Source organism: Carassius gibelio, chromosome B19 (assembly GCF_023724105.1).
Source record: "Carassius gibelio isolate Cgi1373 ecotype wild population from Czech Republic chromosome B19, carGib1.2-hapl.c, whole genome shotgun sequence".
Lineage (NCBI taxonomy): Eukaryota > Metazoa > Chordata > Actinopteri > Cypriniformes > Cyprinidae > Carassius > Carassius gibelio.
In genome coordinates this window covers 18,058,151-18,074,822 of record NC_068414.1, presented here as the reverse complement: position 1 = coordinate 18,074,822, position 16,672 = coordinate 18,058,151, and the positions used below count along the sequence as shown (strand labels likewise).

The 16,672-nt window shown below is 38.6% G+C and overlaps 2 protein-coding genes across 4 annotated transcripts; both read left to right on the top strand.

Annotated features, from left to right (window-relative positions):
- Window positions 1-1,763: 1,763 nt before the first annotated feature.
- Window positions 1,764-6,126, top strand: zbtb8b (zinc finger and BTB domain containing 8B). Its single transcript, XM_052583738.1, has 4 exons — window positions 1,764-1,901; window positions 2,719-3,756; window positions 4,200-4,357; window positions 5,473-6,126. Exons 2-4 carry the CDS (start codon window positions 2,745-2,747, stop codon window positions 5,776-5,778), a joined length of 1,476 nt encoding a protein of 491 aa, XP_052439698.1. The 5' UTR covers window positions 1,764-1,901; window positions 2,719-2,744; the 3' UTR covers window positions 5,779-6,126.
- Window positions 6,127-6,830: 704 nt separating this feature from the next.
- LOC127978820 (tissue alpha-L-fucosidase) lies at window positions 6,831-16,667 on the top strand. 3 transcript variants are annotated; one of them, XM_052583741.1, is made up of 8 exons: window positions 6,831-7,355; window positions 7,434-7,568; window positions 8,019-8,156; window positions 8,313-8,418; window positions 8,509-8,709; window positions 8,809-8,999; window positions 9,301-9,400; window positions 9,500-9,760. In XM_052583741.1, exons 1-8 carry the CDS (start codon window positions 7,003-7,005, stop codon window positions 9,629-9,631), a joined length of 1,356 nt encoding a protein of 451 aa, XP_052439701.1. In that variant the 5' UTR covers window positions 6,831-7,002; the 3' UTR covers window positions 9,632-9,760. The 3 variants fall into 3 exon arrangements, with proteins under 3 accessions (XP_052439701.1, XP_052439702.1, XP_052439699.1); XM_052583742.1 differs by lacking the exons at window positions 7,434-7,568; window positions 8,019-8,156; window positions 8,313-8,418; ... (2 more) ...; window positions 9,301-9,400; window positions 9,500-9,760 and adding exons at window positions 13,690-13,824; window positions 14,255-14,392; window positions 14,549-14,654; ... (2 more) ...; window positions 15,824-15,923; window positions 16,013-16,667 and having other exon boundaries at window positions 6,841-7,355; XM_052583739.1 differs by lacking the exons at window positions 6,831-7,355; window positions 7,434-7,568; window positions 8,019-8,156; ... (3 more) ...; window positions 9,301-9,400; window positions 9,500-9,760 and adding exons at window positions 13,083-13,611; window positions 13,690-13,824; window positions 14,255-14,392; ... (3 more) ...; window positions 15,824-15,923; window positions 16,013-16,667.
- The last annotated feature ends 5 nt before the right edge of the window (window positions 16,668-16,672 follow it).

The window sequence follows — 16,672 nt, the reverse complement described above, 5'->3', positions numbered from 1 at the left end:
AGTCAGCAAATCTTTTAGGTCACGACCTATATTGACTCATAGTCAGCACTTTTGACAACATGACTACATGTCATAATCACAGTACACTACGCACTGTAAAACTATGTATGCACTATTTACTCATCTATAGAGAGTCGAAAAACGAAAACTTGAACTTTACACACATAAAATGTCTCAAACATATTTCTAATTTAACTTAATAAAGAAACAAAAAGAAATATGACCACTTTGCCATTAAAAAACAAAACGGAACTATTTTAATAGCTGTGTAATCGGGAAGAGAGAGAAAAAAGACACAGTATCCAGTCGGACTTGGGCTGAGAATTCTCATAAGCCGTTGGACAAGGGCTGGGCTCATGCAGGGCTCTATTCGTTCCCTCGTTTAAATTAAAAGTTCCCACCAGCTCAGCGGGCCCCCAAACTGCCCGGGCCCATATGCACCTGCAGTGAGCATTTTTTCACAGCAAGTCTTACTTGGCAAAATCACGGTGACCATGCACCTGCATCCTGCATGCCCTGACGCTACGGTCTGTGGACATAGACATTCTTTAAATATCTTCTTTTGCAAGATGAAGAAAGTGATACTGCATGCTTTTTATCAACAAAATGAGGGTTTTATTTTTATTTTTGAGCTAAAATTTGCATTTGGAATACTATTTAAGTTCTACATTAACGAAAAAATTAGACCACATCAGTCAGGCAGAGAGATATGTTCAAAAAGTAATCTAAAAAAGTGATTTGATTGACTATATGCATACACTCAAAAAGGTGTTGCATAATTTTCTACTAATAACTTTTCCATAATAAAATAAATGTAATAAATCCCATCTAGCCTACTTTTCTCTCTCACACACACAAGTCATGAACAGGCACTAAACAACTGCAGTTGAGGAGGGTGTAGATGATTACAGAACACTTTTAATCAGTGACTACAGTCTTGGGACAAAACTGCCATCTCAGTGAATTAGTCACTCATGAGAGAAAACACACTAACTATAAAAGTAAATAGGCATACTTATTATTATATATTTTTTAATCCTTATTTATATCTAGTTTCAATTTAATTTAATTTAATCAAATATTGATTTAACCCTCAATCGACTCTTTAGTATGGTTTACTTTTTGGTCCTTTCAGTCAAACAGACCCCTAACTTATACAGAGCGCTTGCATGAGGAAATATACTTTTTTTTTTATATATGTCAAACTATATCTAGCTGCATTTTTGTGGATATTTGGTGCTATAACTACTCAACATGCTTGTTCCATGTTGCATTTGCACCAGTCCCTTATTTATGAGTGAAATTTTCATACTTTTGCCAGATTTGCTGTTTTTTTTTTTATGCCAATTTCTACAAAAATGCTCCCTATTGCAGTCACACACAAATGTAAAACATACCATATTTATACTGGGTTCACTACTTTTTTTGTTGTTGACAAATATAAAAAATAATAATAAAAATAAATAAATAAATAAAAAATATTATTATTTATTTTTATTATTATTATTATTTTTTTTTTTTACACCTTTAGAACAACAAGTCAAGTCCCGATTTGTGTGTGTGTGTGTGTTTATAGATAGATTATTTAGGAAAAGTCACAGAATTTCATGCCCCTGATATGAAGGGAACAATGAATAGAAAAGAAGGAAAATTCAAATGGGGTCACATAGGACCCTGGTGACAGAAACAGAACTGCACACTGCTTATCCCGGATGTGCTTGGACGTGAACGAACGGCTGACATCCGACGTTGTAGACTGTAAAGGGGGTAAGGAGCGATTTAAACACTCCGCCTGCTGCTATGGCAGGGACAGGAAGTACAAGGTAGAAATCAGGAAGCAGTCAATCAGGGAGACATTTTTAAAAGACCACCATAAGGAAAAACAAAAGAGACACTTAAACGTAAGTATAAACAAATGGGCTTATATCATTAAAGGCGAGTAATTGTGTTAAATCAGTTAAGAGTTATTTCGACTGCGCTGGATTTGTTACGATGCAATGCGCTTTTTTTCCCCTTATTAATCGCTGCTGCTCATCTATAAAAGTAACGGCTGTTGTAAAACATAGGCTATACATAAATTAGAACCACCGATATGTAGCGCAAGTTTGATTTGGTTCAGATATATTTTTGATACTATTGTGACAGTTATATATCCTCTATTTAAAGTAAATTGCACTTTAAATGTTTGAATAATATATATTCCATTAATTAACAATATGGCATTGGTATGATAGTCAGTATATAATCTTAATGTGGTCAGACTTCTGAAATGGAAACTGGAATTTTTCCTCGTTCAGTGGACTTACTAATATCTGTTAATTAAAAATTAGAGAGAATGAGTTGCACTTCTTGTGCATTATGCTTTTTTTATTGTTGTGGGTTAAATATATAATTATTTATTATGTTTTCCATGATTATTATTATTATTATTACATGCTTTCTGTGAATGTAATTATTGCAAATGTATTTAATTGTTTAGTTATTATTTTCCCATATTGTAGTGTGCTTTCAACCAACCGGTATAGTTATATAGTGTGCCAAAAAAAATAAAATAAATAGGTACATTTCCAGGTCAGGATCACCTCTGGAAAACGGGGCATTTTATCCTATTTTATCTCTTTGTGAAAGTTATAGGAGTTAAAGGATATGGATTTATTTCATGGAATGTTTTTCTCATGAACAATTGATTTATTTATTAATCTTATTCTTCTACCAAAGAAACACATGGCTCTAATACAGTGAAAATGGAGGTTCCTTCCTACCTGTCCCGGCTCTTGTCCGAGCTGAACGAACAGCGTAAGAGGGACTTCTTCTGTGACTGTAGCATCATAGTTGAGGGACGTGTTTTTAAAGCCCATCGTAATATTCTCTTCGCCAGCAGCGGTTATTTTCGGGCGCTGCTGGTGCATTACCTGCAGGACAATGGTCAGAGACACAGCACTGCCTCCCTGGACATCGTCACAGCCGAGGCGTTCTCCTTCATCCTAGACTTTCTGTATACAGGTCGCCTGGACCTGCGCAGCGACAATGTCATTGAAATAATGTCAGCTGCGAGCTACCTGCAGATGACCGACGTGGTGAACTTTTGCAAGGGCTACATCAAGTCATCCCTGGAGATCTGTAACAGGGAGGGGGAGAGACACAAGGACTTCAGTGGTAGTGAAAACCCAGTTTCAGCCTCTAGTGCTCCTATGGCGTCCATTTCTGATGCCGACCACAGAACCTGTCAGGTCACAGAGTCCCTCAGCCCTGATGACACCCCAACAGCTGCTGTCTGCACCCCAGTGGCCACCAGTAGTAAAGACTCCGAAGGGGAAAATGGAGCTTTTCCCAACCATCCTCCCATAAATGCTCCACTGAAGATCAGTCCAGGCCCGGATTTAGTCAACTCATCCACCCCAGGATTGCTTCTAGGTTTGGTGCATCCCAAAATAGAGTATGACCCTGATGAGGAGGGCGAATCTTCACAGGAATCCAAAGACACAACTCTTTATCATGACCCAAATCAGGACGAGGAGAGAACTGTTAACACTAGTCCAGCTCCAAGCACTGAGCATTTCTCTGTATCATTTGCTGATTGCCCAATGAAGCAGTTTCCAGATGTGCTGTTCAGATCTGGAATGAACCCTAACCGCGATGAACACTTTTCCCAGAATTTGGGGTATGTCAGTGGATTCAGCCGTGGTGATGACGTACTAGGTCCTGCGGGGCCCTGTGGGATGGAGATTCAGATTGACTGGTATGGGGATGATCCAGGTAAAAGATGCTGGATAAAATCGTTGTAATAAAACGATCACTGTGTCTAAAATTGCATGCTGTAACTTGCTTCAAGACCGTTTAAATAAAGTATATTTTATATAGTATAAATGATGTACTACTGTACATCCAACAGTTTTTCACTGTCATCTGGGGTCAGATGAGTCATTTCACTGCCATTCTCAGATCCTCCTATTGCTTCATGGGAAAGTAAAGTGTTAATCAGAGGCTACTTCAGATGAGATTCAAAAATGTGCAACAGTGCAAGTCATCTGGGCACCTTTTGCTTACTGTTTTATGAATATTATGTATTCGGACATACTACTTAGTAATTTCAGTTTCTTTACTAATATGCTGTTTTTCTCCTACTATGAAGTATGGAATTTGGATGCAAGGAATCATTTTTGAATTGTGTTGTAATATATTTGTGTGTGCTTACATAGGAAGGCTGCACAAATGTCCATTCTGTCCATACACGGCCAAACAGAAGGGTATTTTGAAGAGGCACATCCGCTGCCACACAGGAGAAAGGCCGTATCCCTGTGAGGTCTGCGGCAAACGTTTCACAAGACAAGAACATCTTCGCACTCATGCAATTTCCGTAAGTCTTCACAAAACAAATATCTGAATGTGTAGCTGTAGAGCAGCAAAGGGTCAGGGTCACTTGTTTGCTTGCGAGGTTAATGTTTAACTGCATTGAAAGTATTGCACTCATTTTACTGAACTTGCTGTAAGTCAGTTCGTTTTTGTTCTGCAGACTGGCTAGGGTAAGAACACGAGGAAGTTTCAGGTTTAAATATACACCGAAATCCTGTTGCTGTACTTATCTGTGGTTCATTATCTCCAGAGATAGGCATGTTTTATGCAGACACTAGAATGTGAAAGTATTGAATAACTCAGAAATAGTCATCCTTTTGATATAAATTCAAATTATTCTAGTCAAGCCATTTTTTTTGTATAGTGCTTTTCGCAAAAGCAGCTTTGCAAAAAAAATAAAATACAATCATATTGTTAATGTTTGTAATATTTTATCATTTTTCATGCCTTGTAGTTGCATTTAGCAGATGGAAAAATATAGTAGATATTTTTCAACAAAATAAACAAGCAGTTGAGATTTGTTATAGTATATTGCGTTTTATGTTAATATACTCCATGTATAAAAGGTTTATACATATAAAGTTACAAACAGAGCTGTATTTACAATTTGCAACAATATAAACAGTCACTTTGCCAAGATTTGCTGTATAGCCTATTTTGCTTTACAAGTGTATTGTATGTATGCAGGTAAAGTTGGATGTAATATGTCCAACTTTAAATATATCACTGGCTCATAGTTTAAATCATGCAACAATACACTCTGATGGAATTGCATTGGTCATAACTTCTAGTGTATTACAGTTGTTGTTGTTTTACAGGTGATGTGGTGTATCGTATCACGCAAAAGCAACGCATAAAGAATATCTCTTTGGATTTGAGACTTAAGTCTTTGCAACTTTAGGGATCTTATATATTCACAAACAGCTTGTAACTAAAGAGAAAGGAAAACCAGAAATTGTATCATATCTTCAATTTTTGCTAATTGTCAAGCTGTCTTTAATGACAGATTGCTTTATTTTTTCCATTCCATTTTGTTTTTGAGAATTACAGATATTTTTTAGAGATATAAAAAAATGTTAAGTAAGTGAAACTTAATTCATGTATATTTTTGTTTTGAAGGTCCATCGCTCCACCTGGCCCATTGTGTGCAAAGGCTGCCGACGAGTTTTCTCAGGCATTGTGTCCCAGGGAATGAAGCGATTTGGACTTTGTGATGGCTGCACCTTTGTTACTACAACCAATGAGGATCCCTCCTCCATGAACCTCAGCGCCCAGTCTGAATCTATGGAGAGGGGCACTAGAGACTCTGACTGGCCTGTGTTTGTGGTGGAAGGGGATGAAGCGGAGGCGAGCGCAAGCACTGTTGGACAGGATGATAAGCAGAATGTTGCAAAGCAGCTTTCAGAGAATGGCACTCTATTGTAGAGTTGCACTTGGATCCTTACCAAATAAATGACAAAAAGGGAGTAAGAGTCTAAAGCAGGGTGTGTCAACATTCTACCGGTAACAAACTACCGGTTTAGTCACTTGTTCTTCTTGTTGTTTGTTGGTTAGAAAAGATGGTTAATTATTTGGTGCAATTAAAGTATTAATTTGTATTGGAAACACTACACAGCTGGAAAAGCTGTCAAACATTATGTTTAGTTTTAGTACAAATCTGCACTGGCTACTTATGGATTATGAACATATTTTGCTGTATGACAATGAGGCCACAACAGATTTTAATGTGTTGTGGCAGTTGTGTGAATAAATATTTTTATGGTTTAAAGCGAACTGTCTTAAAAACTTTCAGGGACCATTTCAGTGTTTTTTTCCAATAGATTATAAGTGTTATGAGTATAATGTTCCAGAAAAAAATTAATAATAATAATAATGTCATCAAGAACCTAAAATCATGTTATTGTCCATTTAGAGTACTGAACTTTTTTTTTTGGACGTCTGATTGGTAACAGAACAACATTACCATAATTCCAAAGGGTTACAGATTTTTTACAGGCAAATTTTGACCTTCTAATAAATACAATGCAAGACAGAACACAAAATAGTTATCTAATTTTGAGACCTTGCAACTTAATTATTGTTTGGCCTATACATATGCTTTTTCTAAGCTACTTGTCAAGAATAAATCAGACTGCTTTATTTATTTATTTTTTTTTCATTTCATTTGGTTTTTGAGAAGAGATTAAAAATATATATATTATTTTAGGAATACAAACATGTTATAAGTTAAACTTCATTTATTAAATTGCATTTCACATGTTTACAAAAGTTGACCAGCGTTCGATTCCCGAGCAAATGACTCCAATAAGCCGGTTCTTTTCAGCGAAACAAAACATAAAAGATTCCGAGTAGTAACGTTAGTCCTTTTCAAGGCATTGTTTTGATAAACTCTGGAAGTATTGTTCCTGTCCCTTGTGGTGAGCTGTTTTGCAGTTGGCCTATGTCATGTGTTTTAGTCACATGGTTCATGTCATATGATAAACCAGGAAATAGAAACAGGTTGTTCAGGTTTTGAGTCTGTTATTAGATTTCGCCGGTAGAAATATATATAGTGCGGAAGTCGCCGCATACTGACATTAGTGTTGTAGATTCAGGTTTACTGATCACAGTGAACACGCACACGTCTGTGAAGTTCACTTGTGAGCGATCATGGAAGCGACTCGGATTCAGATATCGCTGTTTCTGTGTCTGCTATCATGCGCATCGTCTCTCGGGACTCGATACACGCCCGACTGGGCCAGTTTGGACGCTAGACCAATTCCTGACTGGTACGACGATGTGAAGTTTGGGATCTTCGTGCATTGGGGGGTGTTTTCGGTGCCTGCGTTCGGCAGCGAGTGGTTCTGGTGGTACTGGAAGGGATCCCAAAGCCCCAGCTATGTCCAGTTCATGATCAAAAACTACCCTCCTGGATTCAGCTACACAGACTTTGCACCACAGTTCCACGCGCAGTTTTTTGATCCTGAAGAGATGGCTGATATCTTCGAAGCTTCTGGAGCAAAGTATGTAGATATATGGGTTTCCGGTGATGGTTCTTTTGTTCTGTATATTTATGCCTTTGCTTGATGTTCTCCATTCAGATATGTGGTCCTCACAAACAAACATCACGAGGGGTTCACAAACTGGGGGTCCCCGTACTCCTGGAATTGGAATTCGGTTGATAATGGACCTCACAGGGATCTGGTTGCAGATTTGGGCGCTGCGATAAGAAAGAGGTATTGGCCACAGTTAATAAACGGGGCAAATTAGCGTGAGAGCGCAAACAAGCAGAGTCAGTAGATATTCTGACATGCAGGTCTACTAAAAAGAGGAAGAGTACGCTTTTAGCGTTAAATAATGGCACAAATACTTGAAGCAAAAAAACTTAAATCACCATGCATGATAAAAATGAAAAAACATACATTTTGCGTCTGAGAGGAAAACTAAAAATGCAAAAAATAACGCTGTCAACACCTTTTAATCGCTAATGTCAGTATATCCTTGCGCTAAATCTGGCACTTTGTGCTAGACTGGTTCTAAACCTACATTAATGTATTAGTGAGATTTTGCGTGGTTTTTTTCTTCACTTGTATCCAAAAATGTTCTGTGAAATGTATCGTTCTTTGGCAGTAGCACTGGAAATGTTTAATATCTTTAGTAGCTGTAGTTTGAACTTTTTGTAACAGGTCTCTGCATTATGGACTCTACAACTCGCTGTATGAATGGTTCAATCCCATCTACCTGAGCGACAAGCAGTCTGGTTTCAAGACTCGGGATTATGTTGAAAAAAAAGCCATGCCAGAGCTCTACGAACTTGTCAACAGGTAAATTTGCATCAGTCATGTGATGATACACGGGTGGAGAACAAGGAGTTTATGATATAAGCCTGACTTGTCTGTTGCATTTGTCTTTTGAAAGATCAACCTTTACTGTCCACATATATAGTGTGAGATTAACTGGTGATGTTTTTGATGATTCAGGTACAAGCCGGACTTGATTTGGTCAGATGGCGACTGGGAAGCACCTGACACTTACTGGAACTCTACAGGATTCCTGGCCTGGCTCTACAACGACAGTCCGGTCAAAGTGAGATCATTGCATCATGTTGTTCTTGTTTTAAATCTGTCTCAAATTGTAATTCAGATCATAATGACTGCATTGTTTCACTCTTTACAGGATGTGGTGGTGACCAATGACAGATGGGGGAAGGGGTGTTACTGTAAACATGGAGGTTATTACAATTGTGCTGACAAGTTCACTCCTGGAGAACTGCCCAATCACAAGTGGGAGAAATGTCAGGCAGTGGACACAATATCATGGGGGTATCGCCGAAACATGAAGCTAAGCGAACTGATGGATCTGCCATCCATTATAAAGGTGAGAGGTTGCTAACAGACAAGTTCTTGTGTTACATGGACACAAAAGCTTATGCAAGTTCATATGGTGCCTAATGACTGTGATATATTATGACCACAGGACATGGTTTACGTTGTAGCATTGGGAGGGAATTACCTGTTAAATGTGGGGCCAACATCAGACGGCATAATTGCACCTGTCTTTGAGGAACGTCTCCGAGGGGTTGGAGCCTGGCTGAAGGTCAATGGTGATGCCATCTATGGAACTAAGCCTTGGAGAGTTCAGGCTGAGAATGCTACAGTTCCCGTCTGGTGTGTTGATATCTTTCAGCTTCCTCTTATATGTGGCTTACAGTTCTTTTGAAAAACTTTCAGCAGCTGAACTACTAGGTACTTATCTATGTAGATGTAAAGACATACTTTTGTCCTAAAAATACTTCACGCATCTGTAAACTGGTTATATGGTTGGCATAAAATATTTGATTACTTTTAGGTCTGTGTTTTTAAGCAGCCTGGATTCCTTTAAGCTGAGTCAATCATAATTTTGCTTCCTTCTCTGCCTGTTCCTAGACGCTCAAAAATTTTAGTGTTTTAAATGTTCCTTCAATTCCAGGTATACATCAAAAAGCAGCACTGTGTATGTTATCATCACCTCCAATCCCATGCAGAACTCCTTTACGCTTTCTGCGCCCAAAACCTCCAACAATACAGTGGTAAATATTTATAAATCCATCGGAATTTAGGATTTTATTTTTTATTATGCAATAAAAATACACTTGTGTTCTCATAAAATGCATTTCATCTCTGTTCAGGTGACTTTGCTGGGGAGCCCTGAGCCTCTAAAATGGGCTCCTCTGAAGACATCAGGTCTGATTGTTCTGCTGCCCGATCTGCCTTTCACACCCGCTGATGCCTGGACACTCAAGCTGGATAAGGTGGCCTAAAGCCTTTAACACTATTTTGTACATTTTAATAAATTGTAATGATTTTAAGAAAGTTTTGTATAAATCAAGTTTTTTATTGTATTTGATTGCACAATAAAATTGACCAACTGAATAAAACATCAAAACCAATTGTGGTTTTTAAGATTCTTGATTTTTTTTTTTTTCCTTCTGCTTTTCATATGCTTAAGCAATACCTTGGAACCCATGCTTAAAACTGAAACGTCATTTCAATTGATGCTTATTTCATTTATGTATTTGTCTAAAACAAATTAATGAGACTGACTAGGAAGTGTTTATGGTGGAAGGAGATTAGGTGGAAGGAGATTAAGCAGAAGTGCATAACATATGTAATGGCTGTTACATCAAAGTAAATGTATCCAGGTCTAAAAATGTATATGATGTATATTAGTGATTTAGCAATGTATAAAACCCTGTAAATCATTTAGCTAAATATTAGCCTGAATTTGTATGCAAGCTATAGTCGGATATGCAAATCCATGTATTGTCTATTTGGCATTGCAAATAACAAAATAAAATAAAGGGAAAATATAACTTTAAACGTAACTTAGTTTCTTAATTCATAAACAAATACTTCATTCAAACAAACTGTTAGGGGGACGATCCTGCACCTTCAACACAGTACCCACAGCATGGTCAAAAAGTTTGTTTGACCTTCCATTGCACACCTGTAACTCATTAGCGGTTGGCTTAAATGTACTCAAAAATACTCTAGTGTAACAAACACAAATTACAATGAAATGGCTCCAACAAATACTGTCTGTTGCAGAGGTGTAATGTTATAAAACATCATGCAACTTAAAATATTGAACTGATTTTTAGGTTACCACATCCTGTAAGGAGTGAAGCAATACAGTACAGTACTGATCTGAATTATAGTTACAGTTATATTTTAGACTATTAATGTGCATTTTTTTATTTTTATTATATTCAGTACTTTTGCAACTAACCAAAAGTCATATTGCTTTTTTTAATAAGGGGAGAGTGGGGTAAGATGAGTAGGTGGGTAAGTTTACCCAACCCCTGTATTTCGTCAACTGTACACTTTTATTGTCATATGACCATATATTCTGAAACCACCCATAATTCCTGCCAGACTGTGAATAGCAGAAACACATGGGAGGAGTGGAAGGCACCCACTTACTTTAAAAACATTTTGGCTTGTCAAAGTAAAATTTTAGCATAACATATGTGATGGCTGTTACATCGAAGTAAATTTATCCAGCTCTAAAAATGTGTATGATGCATATAAGTGATTTAGAAATGTATAAAACTGTTATCATTTAGCTAAATATTAGCCTGAATTAGTATGCAAGCTATTTTTTTTCCAAAATGGCAGCTAGTTCAAGTTCCAAGTTCAAGTCTGCTTTATTGTCAATTTCCAAATGTACAGTACATACATACAGAGAATCGAAATTGCGTTACTCTCAGACCCCGGTGCATACAGATAACATTAACATTAAAGCCAAAAAAATAACTAGATAACTAGTGTGTGTGTGTGTGGGGGGGGGGGGGGGGGGTTCATAGTTCAGTGGTGCCTGGGGAAGAAGAGGGGAGGGGGGCAGGTTCGGGAGGGAGTTCAGCTTCCTGACAGCCTGGTGGATGAAGCTGTCCTTCAGTCTGCTGGTCCTGGCCTGGAGACTCCGCAGTCTCCTCACTGATGGCAGCACACTGAAGAAGCTGTGTTGGGTGAGTGGGATCACCTGTGATGCAGAGGGCTTTGCGGGTTAGACGTGTTTCCATAAATGTCCTGGAGGGAGGGGAGAGAGACACCAATGATCTTCTCAGCTGCTCTCACTATGAGTTGCAGAGTCTTTCGGCAGGACGCGTTGCAGGCGCCATACCACACAGTGATGCAGCTCGACAGAATGCTCTCGATGGTGCCTCTGTAGAAGGTGTACATGATGGGGGGTGGGGCTCTGGCTCTTCTCAGTTTGCAGAGGAAGTAGAGACGCTGTTGTGATTTCTTGGCCAGTGCTGCAGTGTTTTCAGTCCAAGAGAGGTCCTCTGTGATGTGCACACCCAGGAACTTGGTGCTGCTCAATCTCTCCACAGTCGCACCGTTGATGGTCAGAGGAATGTGCTGAGTGTGTGCTCTCCTGAAGTCTACAACAATCTCCTTTGTCTTCTCCACGTTCAGAGAGAGATTGTTGTCACTTCACCACTTGGCCAGGCGGCTCACCTCACTCCTGTAGTTTGTCTCATCTTTGTTGCCAATGAGACCCACCACAGTCGTGTCATCTGCAAACTTAATAAAGAGGTTGGAGCTGTGTGACAGTGTGCAGTCATGGGTCAGTAGAGTAAAGAGGAGGGGGCTCAGCACACATCCTTGGGGGGCCCCAGTGGGGCTATGGGGCAAAGTGAGCAAAATGCTTTGGGGTAAATCGAGCCAGAATTTTATCTTACCCTACCATGAGGCACTGAAGTTAAATGTTAAATCTCTGAAGTATAAACTGGTATTTTAATGTGATAGTAGGCCTACACAACTGATTTAGTTTATCGAACATACATATTATTATGTGTAATTTATTTGATAGGGACATTGTACAAGTTCACCAAATCCATATCTGATAAGAGCTAGAATATGCTTTTCATTACATTATAATTAGAGACATCTTTAGGACCTGTAGTCCTAATGGCCTGTTCGACATTGCAGAAAAGCTACCATGCCAATCTTTTGACTAAATTGTTCATTAGTGTTAGTGACATTTATTCCTTCATTCTAATTAATTCTATTTTAATTTTTTTCCTCAACAAACTCTCTATTTAGTCTTTTTTTTGGGGAAGATTAAAAATTTAGTGTTATGCAAACAATTAAAGATTGATATTTTCATTTGATTTAGTTTTATGTTATTTACATTAGCTTTAAGAAAAGAAATAAGACTGTTTGAAATATTGGAAATTTGATTATTAAATAAGTTTTTTTTTTTAAAGAGGTAAATTATCTTTCAAATTCAACATGCGTTTGCACCAGATTCCGTCAGATGGTCAGTTTAAACAAGATGGTTCATCTTACCCACTGACTGGGGTCAACTTACCCCCACCCTGGGGCAAACTGAGCCACAGGAACAGCCATATTTTTTTTAACCATTTTTCTTAGATACATTCTGATAATCTAAAATGATAGGAAACATCCTGAAGTTACTTTAGATACTTTGATTATACCTCTGTGTAATTTTCTTGTGGACCATATAAGTAAAAACTGGCTCATCTTACCCCACTCTCCCTTACATGTACTCTTTTAGAAAAGCCAGCGAAATTATTTTGTTTTGAAATATTGAAGTAAGTGGTAATTTCCTCTTTTACAAAAGAAAACATTTACAGAGGCAGTGAACAATGCGAAAGAGAACCGAAGTATTTTTTTTTTCTTTTCACCAGTGCAGTGTTATTATTAACCGAGCAAATGCTGAGTTTATTGGGTTCCACATCCCTATTGTGACAAGTGTTTTTGCAGGGAAGTCATGTGTTGTAGTCACATGTTTGATAGCATGTGATAAACCAGGAAATACAGAAATCTCGCTTTAGTGATAGAGTCGGTGCATAGTAAACATTCGCGCTTTAGAGTCACTTCTGCTGATCACAGGCTGTGAAGTTCACTTGTGAGCGATCATGGAAGCGACTCGGATTCAGATATCGCTGTTTCTGTGTCTGCTATCATGCGCATCGTCTCTCGGGACTCGATACACGCCCGACTGGGCCAGTTTGGACGCTAGACCAATTCCTGACTGGTACGACGATGTGAAGTTTGGGATCTTCGTGCATTGGGGGGTGTTTTCGGTGCCTGCGTTCGGCAGCGAGTGGTTCTGGTGGTACTGGAAGGGATCCCAAAGCCCCAGCTATGTCCAGTTCATGACCAAAAACTACCCTCCTGGATTCAGCTACACAGACTTCGCTCCTGATTTCCACGCGCAGTTTTTTGATCCTGAAGAGATGGCTGATATCTTCGAAGCTTCTGGAGCAAAGTATGTAGATATATGGGTTTCCGGTGATGGTTCTTTTGTTCTGTATATTTATGCCTTTGCTTGATGTTCTCCATTCAGATATGTGGTCCTCACAAACAAACATCACGAGGGGTTCACAAACTGGGGGTCCCCGTACTCCTGGAATTGGAATTCGGTTGATAATGGACCTCACAGGGATCTGGTTGCAGATTTGGGCGCTGCGATAAGAAAGAGGTATTGGCCACAGTTAATAAACGGGGCAAATTAGCGTGAGAGCGCAAACAAGCAGAGTCAGTAGATATTCTGACATGCAGGTCTACTAAAAAGAGGAAGAGTACGCTTTTAGCTTTAAATAATGGCACAAATACTTGAAGCAAAAAAACGTAAAAACTCCCATACATTTTGCGTCTGAGAGGAAAACTAAAAATACAAAAATAACGCTGTCGACACCTTTTAATCGCTAATGTCAGTATATCCTTGCGCTAAATCTGGCACTTTGTGCTAGACTGGTTCTAAACCTACATTAAAGTATTAGTAAGGTTTTGACTAGTTTTTTTTTCTTGACTTGTATCCAAAAATGTTCAGTGAAATGTCCCGTTCTTTGGCAGTAACAGTGGAAATGTTTAATATCTTTAGTAGCTGTAGTTTGAACTTTTTGTAACAGGTCTCTGCATTATGGACTCTACAACTCGCTGTATGAATGGTTCAATCCCATCTACCTGAGCGACAAGCAGTCTGGTTTCAAGACTCGGGATTATGTTGAAAAAAAAGCCATGCCAGAGCTCTACGAACTTGTCAACAGGTAAATTTGCATCAGTCATGTGATGATACACGGGTGGAGAACAAGGAGTTTATGATATAAGCCTGACTTGCCTGTTGCATTTGTCTGTGCAAAGATCAACCTTTCCAGTCCACATATATGGTGTGAGATTAACTGGTGATGTTTTTGATGATTCAGGTACAAGCCAGACTTGATTTGGTCAGATGGCGACTGGGAAGCACCTGACACTTACTGGAACTCTACAGGATTCCTGGCCTGGCTCTACAACGACAGTCCGGTCAAAGTGAGATCATTGCATCATGTTGTTCTTGTTTTAAATCTGTCTCAAATTGTAATTCAGATCATAATGACTGCATTGTTTCACTCTTTACAGGATGTGGTGGTGACCAATGACAGATGGGGGAATGGGTGTTACTGTAAACATGGAGGTTATTACAATTGTGCTGACAAGTTCACTCCTGGAGAACTGCCCAATCACAAGTGGGAGAAATGTCAGGCAGTGGACACAATATCATGGGGGTATCGCCGAAACATGAAGCTAAGCGAACTGATGGATCTACCAACCATTATAAAGGTGAGATGTGTTGCTAATAGACAATTGTTTTTGTTTTGTAAATGTGTGTCTGTATATATATATATATATATGTGTGAAACATGGATATATATATATATATATGAAACATGGATATATATATATATATATATATATATATGAATGAAACATGGACACAGAAGCTTATGCAAGTTCATATGGTGCCTAATGACTGTGATATATTATGACCACAGGACATGGTTAACGTCGTGGCATTGGGAGGGAATTACCTGTTAAATGTGGGGCCAACATCAGACGGCATAATTGTACCTGTCTTTGAGGAACGTCTCCGAGGGGTTGGAGCCTGGCTGAAGGTCAATGGTGATGCCATCTATGGAACTAAGCCTTGGAGAGTTCAGACTGAGAATGCTACAGTTCAAGTCTGGTGTGTTGATATCTTTAAACTTCCTCTTATATGTCTGTGCCTTATAGTTCCTTTGAAAAACTTTCAGAAAATCCAGTTGCAGGGGAAAAGTTTCACCTAGAGACCATGATGGGTATAACGGGTGCCATGTGAGAAAATTATAGTTGAGGATTCATGAGTCGCTGCTTGAAATAAGGACTTTAAGACCAATTGTAAGAGCCCATTCACTGTACAACCCTTTCAGAAGCTCTGATAAGACTTCTGGGTACTTATTCTCACTTAATCTAAAGTGAACACACAGTTTTACCCTGAGACATGTTCATATGATCGTTTGTTTCTTCTTCGAGCCTGGTTTCTTGTGAGGTAGTTTTGCTTCATTCTCTGCTTGTTTCTGCAGTCTTAGTTTAGTTTTACTTAGCTTGTTGTGTATATATACTGTATTAAAGCTGTGAACAACTCATTCATTTCAGTGTTTAAAATTGTCCTTTAATTCCAGGTATACGTCAAAAAGCAGCACTGTGTATGCGATCTTCACCTCCAATCCCATGCAGAACTCCTTTAAGCTTTTAACGCCTAGAACCTCCTACAACACAGTGGTGAATATTTCAGTTCATCATTATTTTGAAATTAAATGTGTTATTTTTAGGTAAGATATCCATGAAATATCTGTTGCATCTCTGTTCAGGTGACTTTGCTGGGGAACCCTGAGCCTCTAAAATGGGCTCCTCTGCAGACATCAGGTCTGATTGTTCTGCTGCCCGATCTGCCTTTCACACCCGCTGAGGCCTGGACGCTCAAGCTGGATGAGGTGGCCTAAAGCCTTTAACACCATTTTTTTAATCACCATTTTAATGAGATTCTCAGGGATGATCCCCCCCCACCCAGCCCTATATTTTCCTACTTGAAAACTATGACACATTTGAATGGCCTTAAATAAAGATCCAAATGTAGGTTCAAGTGGAGCCTAATTTTTCAGTCTTGTCAATCATTGCTGCGAGCATAAATAAGCAGCAGTCGCAATAGTTCTGGCTTCCCTCTACCTCCTCTTCTCCTCCATTTCATTTCTTTACCTGTTCTTTGCACTCTCGTGAAACGGTTACTAAACAAACTGTGAAATGTTATGTTTTTAAATTCGTTCATGATTCTGTATGCGTGGATTAGTCCCAACCTATTAGTTGTGTGTGAAAAGCCCTTAGCATCTCAGTCTAGCACCAATTCAATGTTATTTTTGCAATAGTAACACATTTATAAATTTGTTTCCTTGATTTTTTTGCCCTTCACTGATTTCATGCCTGAAATTTTGTATTGCACTTGATTAAAAAATAAATCAATAAAAATTGTATTG

What these genes read in the sequence shown, in the direction of transcription:
- zbtb8b (XM_052583738.1), top strand. Translation starts at nt 2,745, where the DNA reads ATGGAGGTTCCTTCCTACCTGTCCCGGCTCTTGTCCGAGCTGAACGAA. An exon ending in CTGGTATGGGGATGATCCAG is followed by an intron (nt 3,757 to 4,199) that starts GTAAAAGATGCT and finishes GTGCTTACATAG; the next exon opens with GAAGGCTGCACAAATGTCCA. An exon ending in TTCGCACTCATGCAATTTCC is followed by an intron (nt 4,358 to 5,472) that starts GTAAGTCTTCAC and finishes TTTGTTTTGAAG; the next exon opens with GTCCATCGCTCCACCTGGCC.
- LOC127978820 (XM_052583742.1), top strand. Translation starts at nt 7,003, where the DNA reads ATGGAAGCGACTCGGATTCAGATATCGCTGTTTCTGTGTCTGCTATCA. An exon ending in GGCGCTGCGATAAGAAAGAG is followed by an intron (nt 13,825 to 14,254) that starts GTATTGGCCACA and finishes TTTTTGTAACAG; the next exon opens with GTCTCTGCATTATGGACTCT. An exon ending in ATCTACCAACCATTATAAAG is followed by an intron (nt 14,946 to 15,157) that starts GTGAGATGTGTT and finishes TTATGACCACAG; the next exon opens with GACATGGTTAACGTCGTGGC.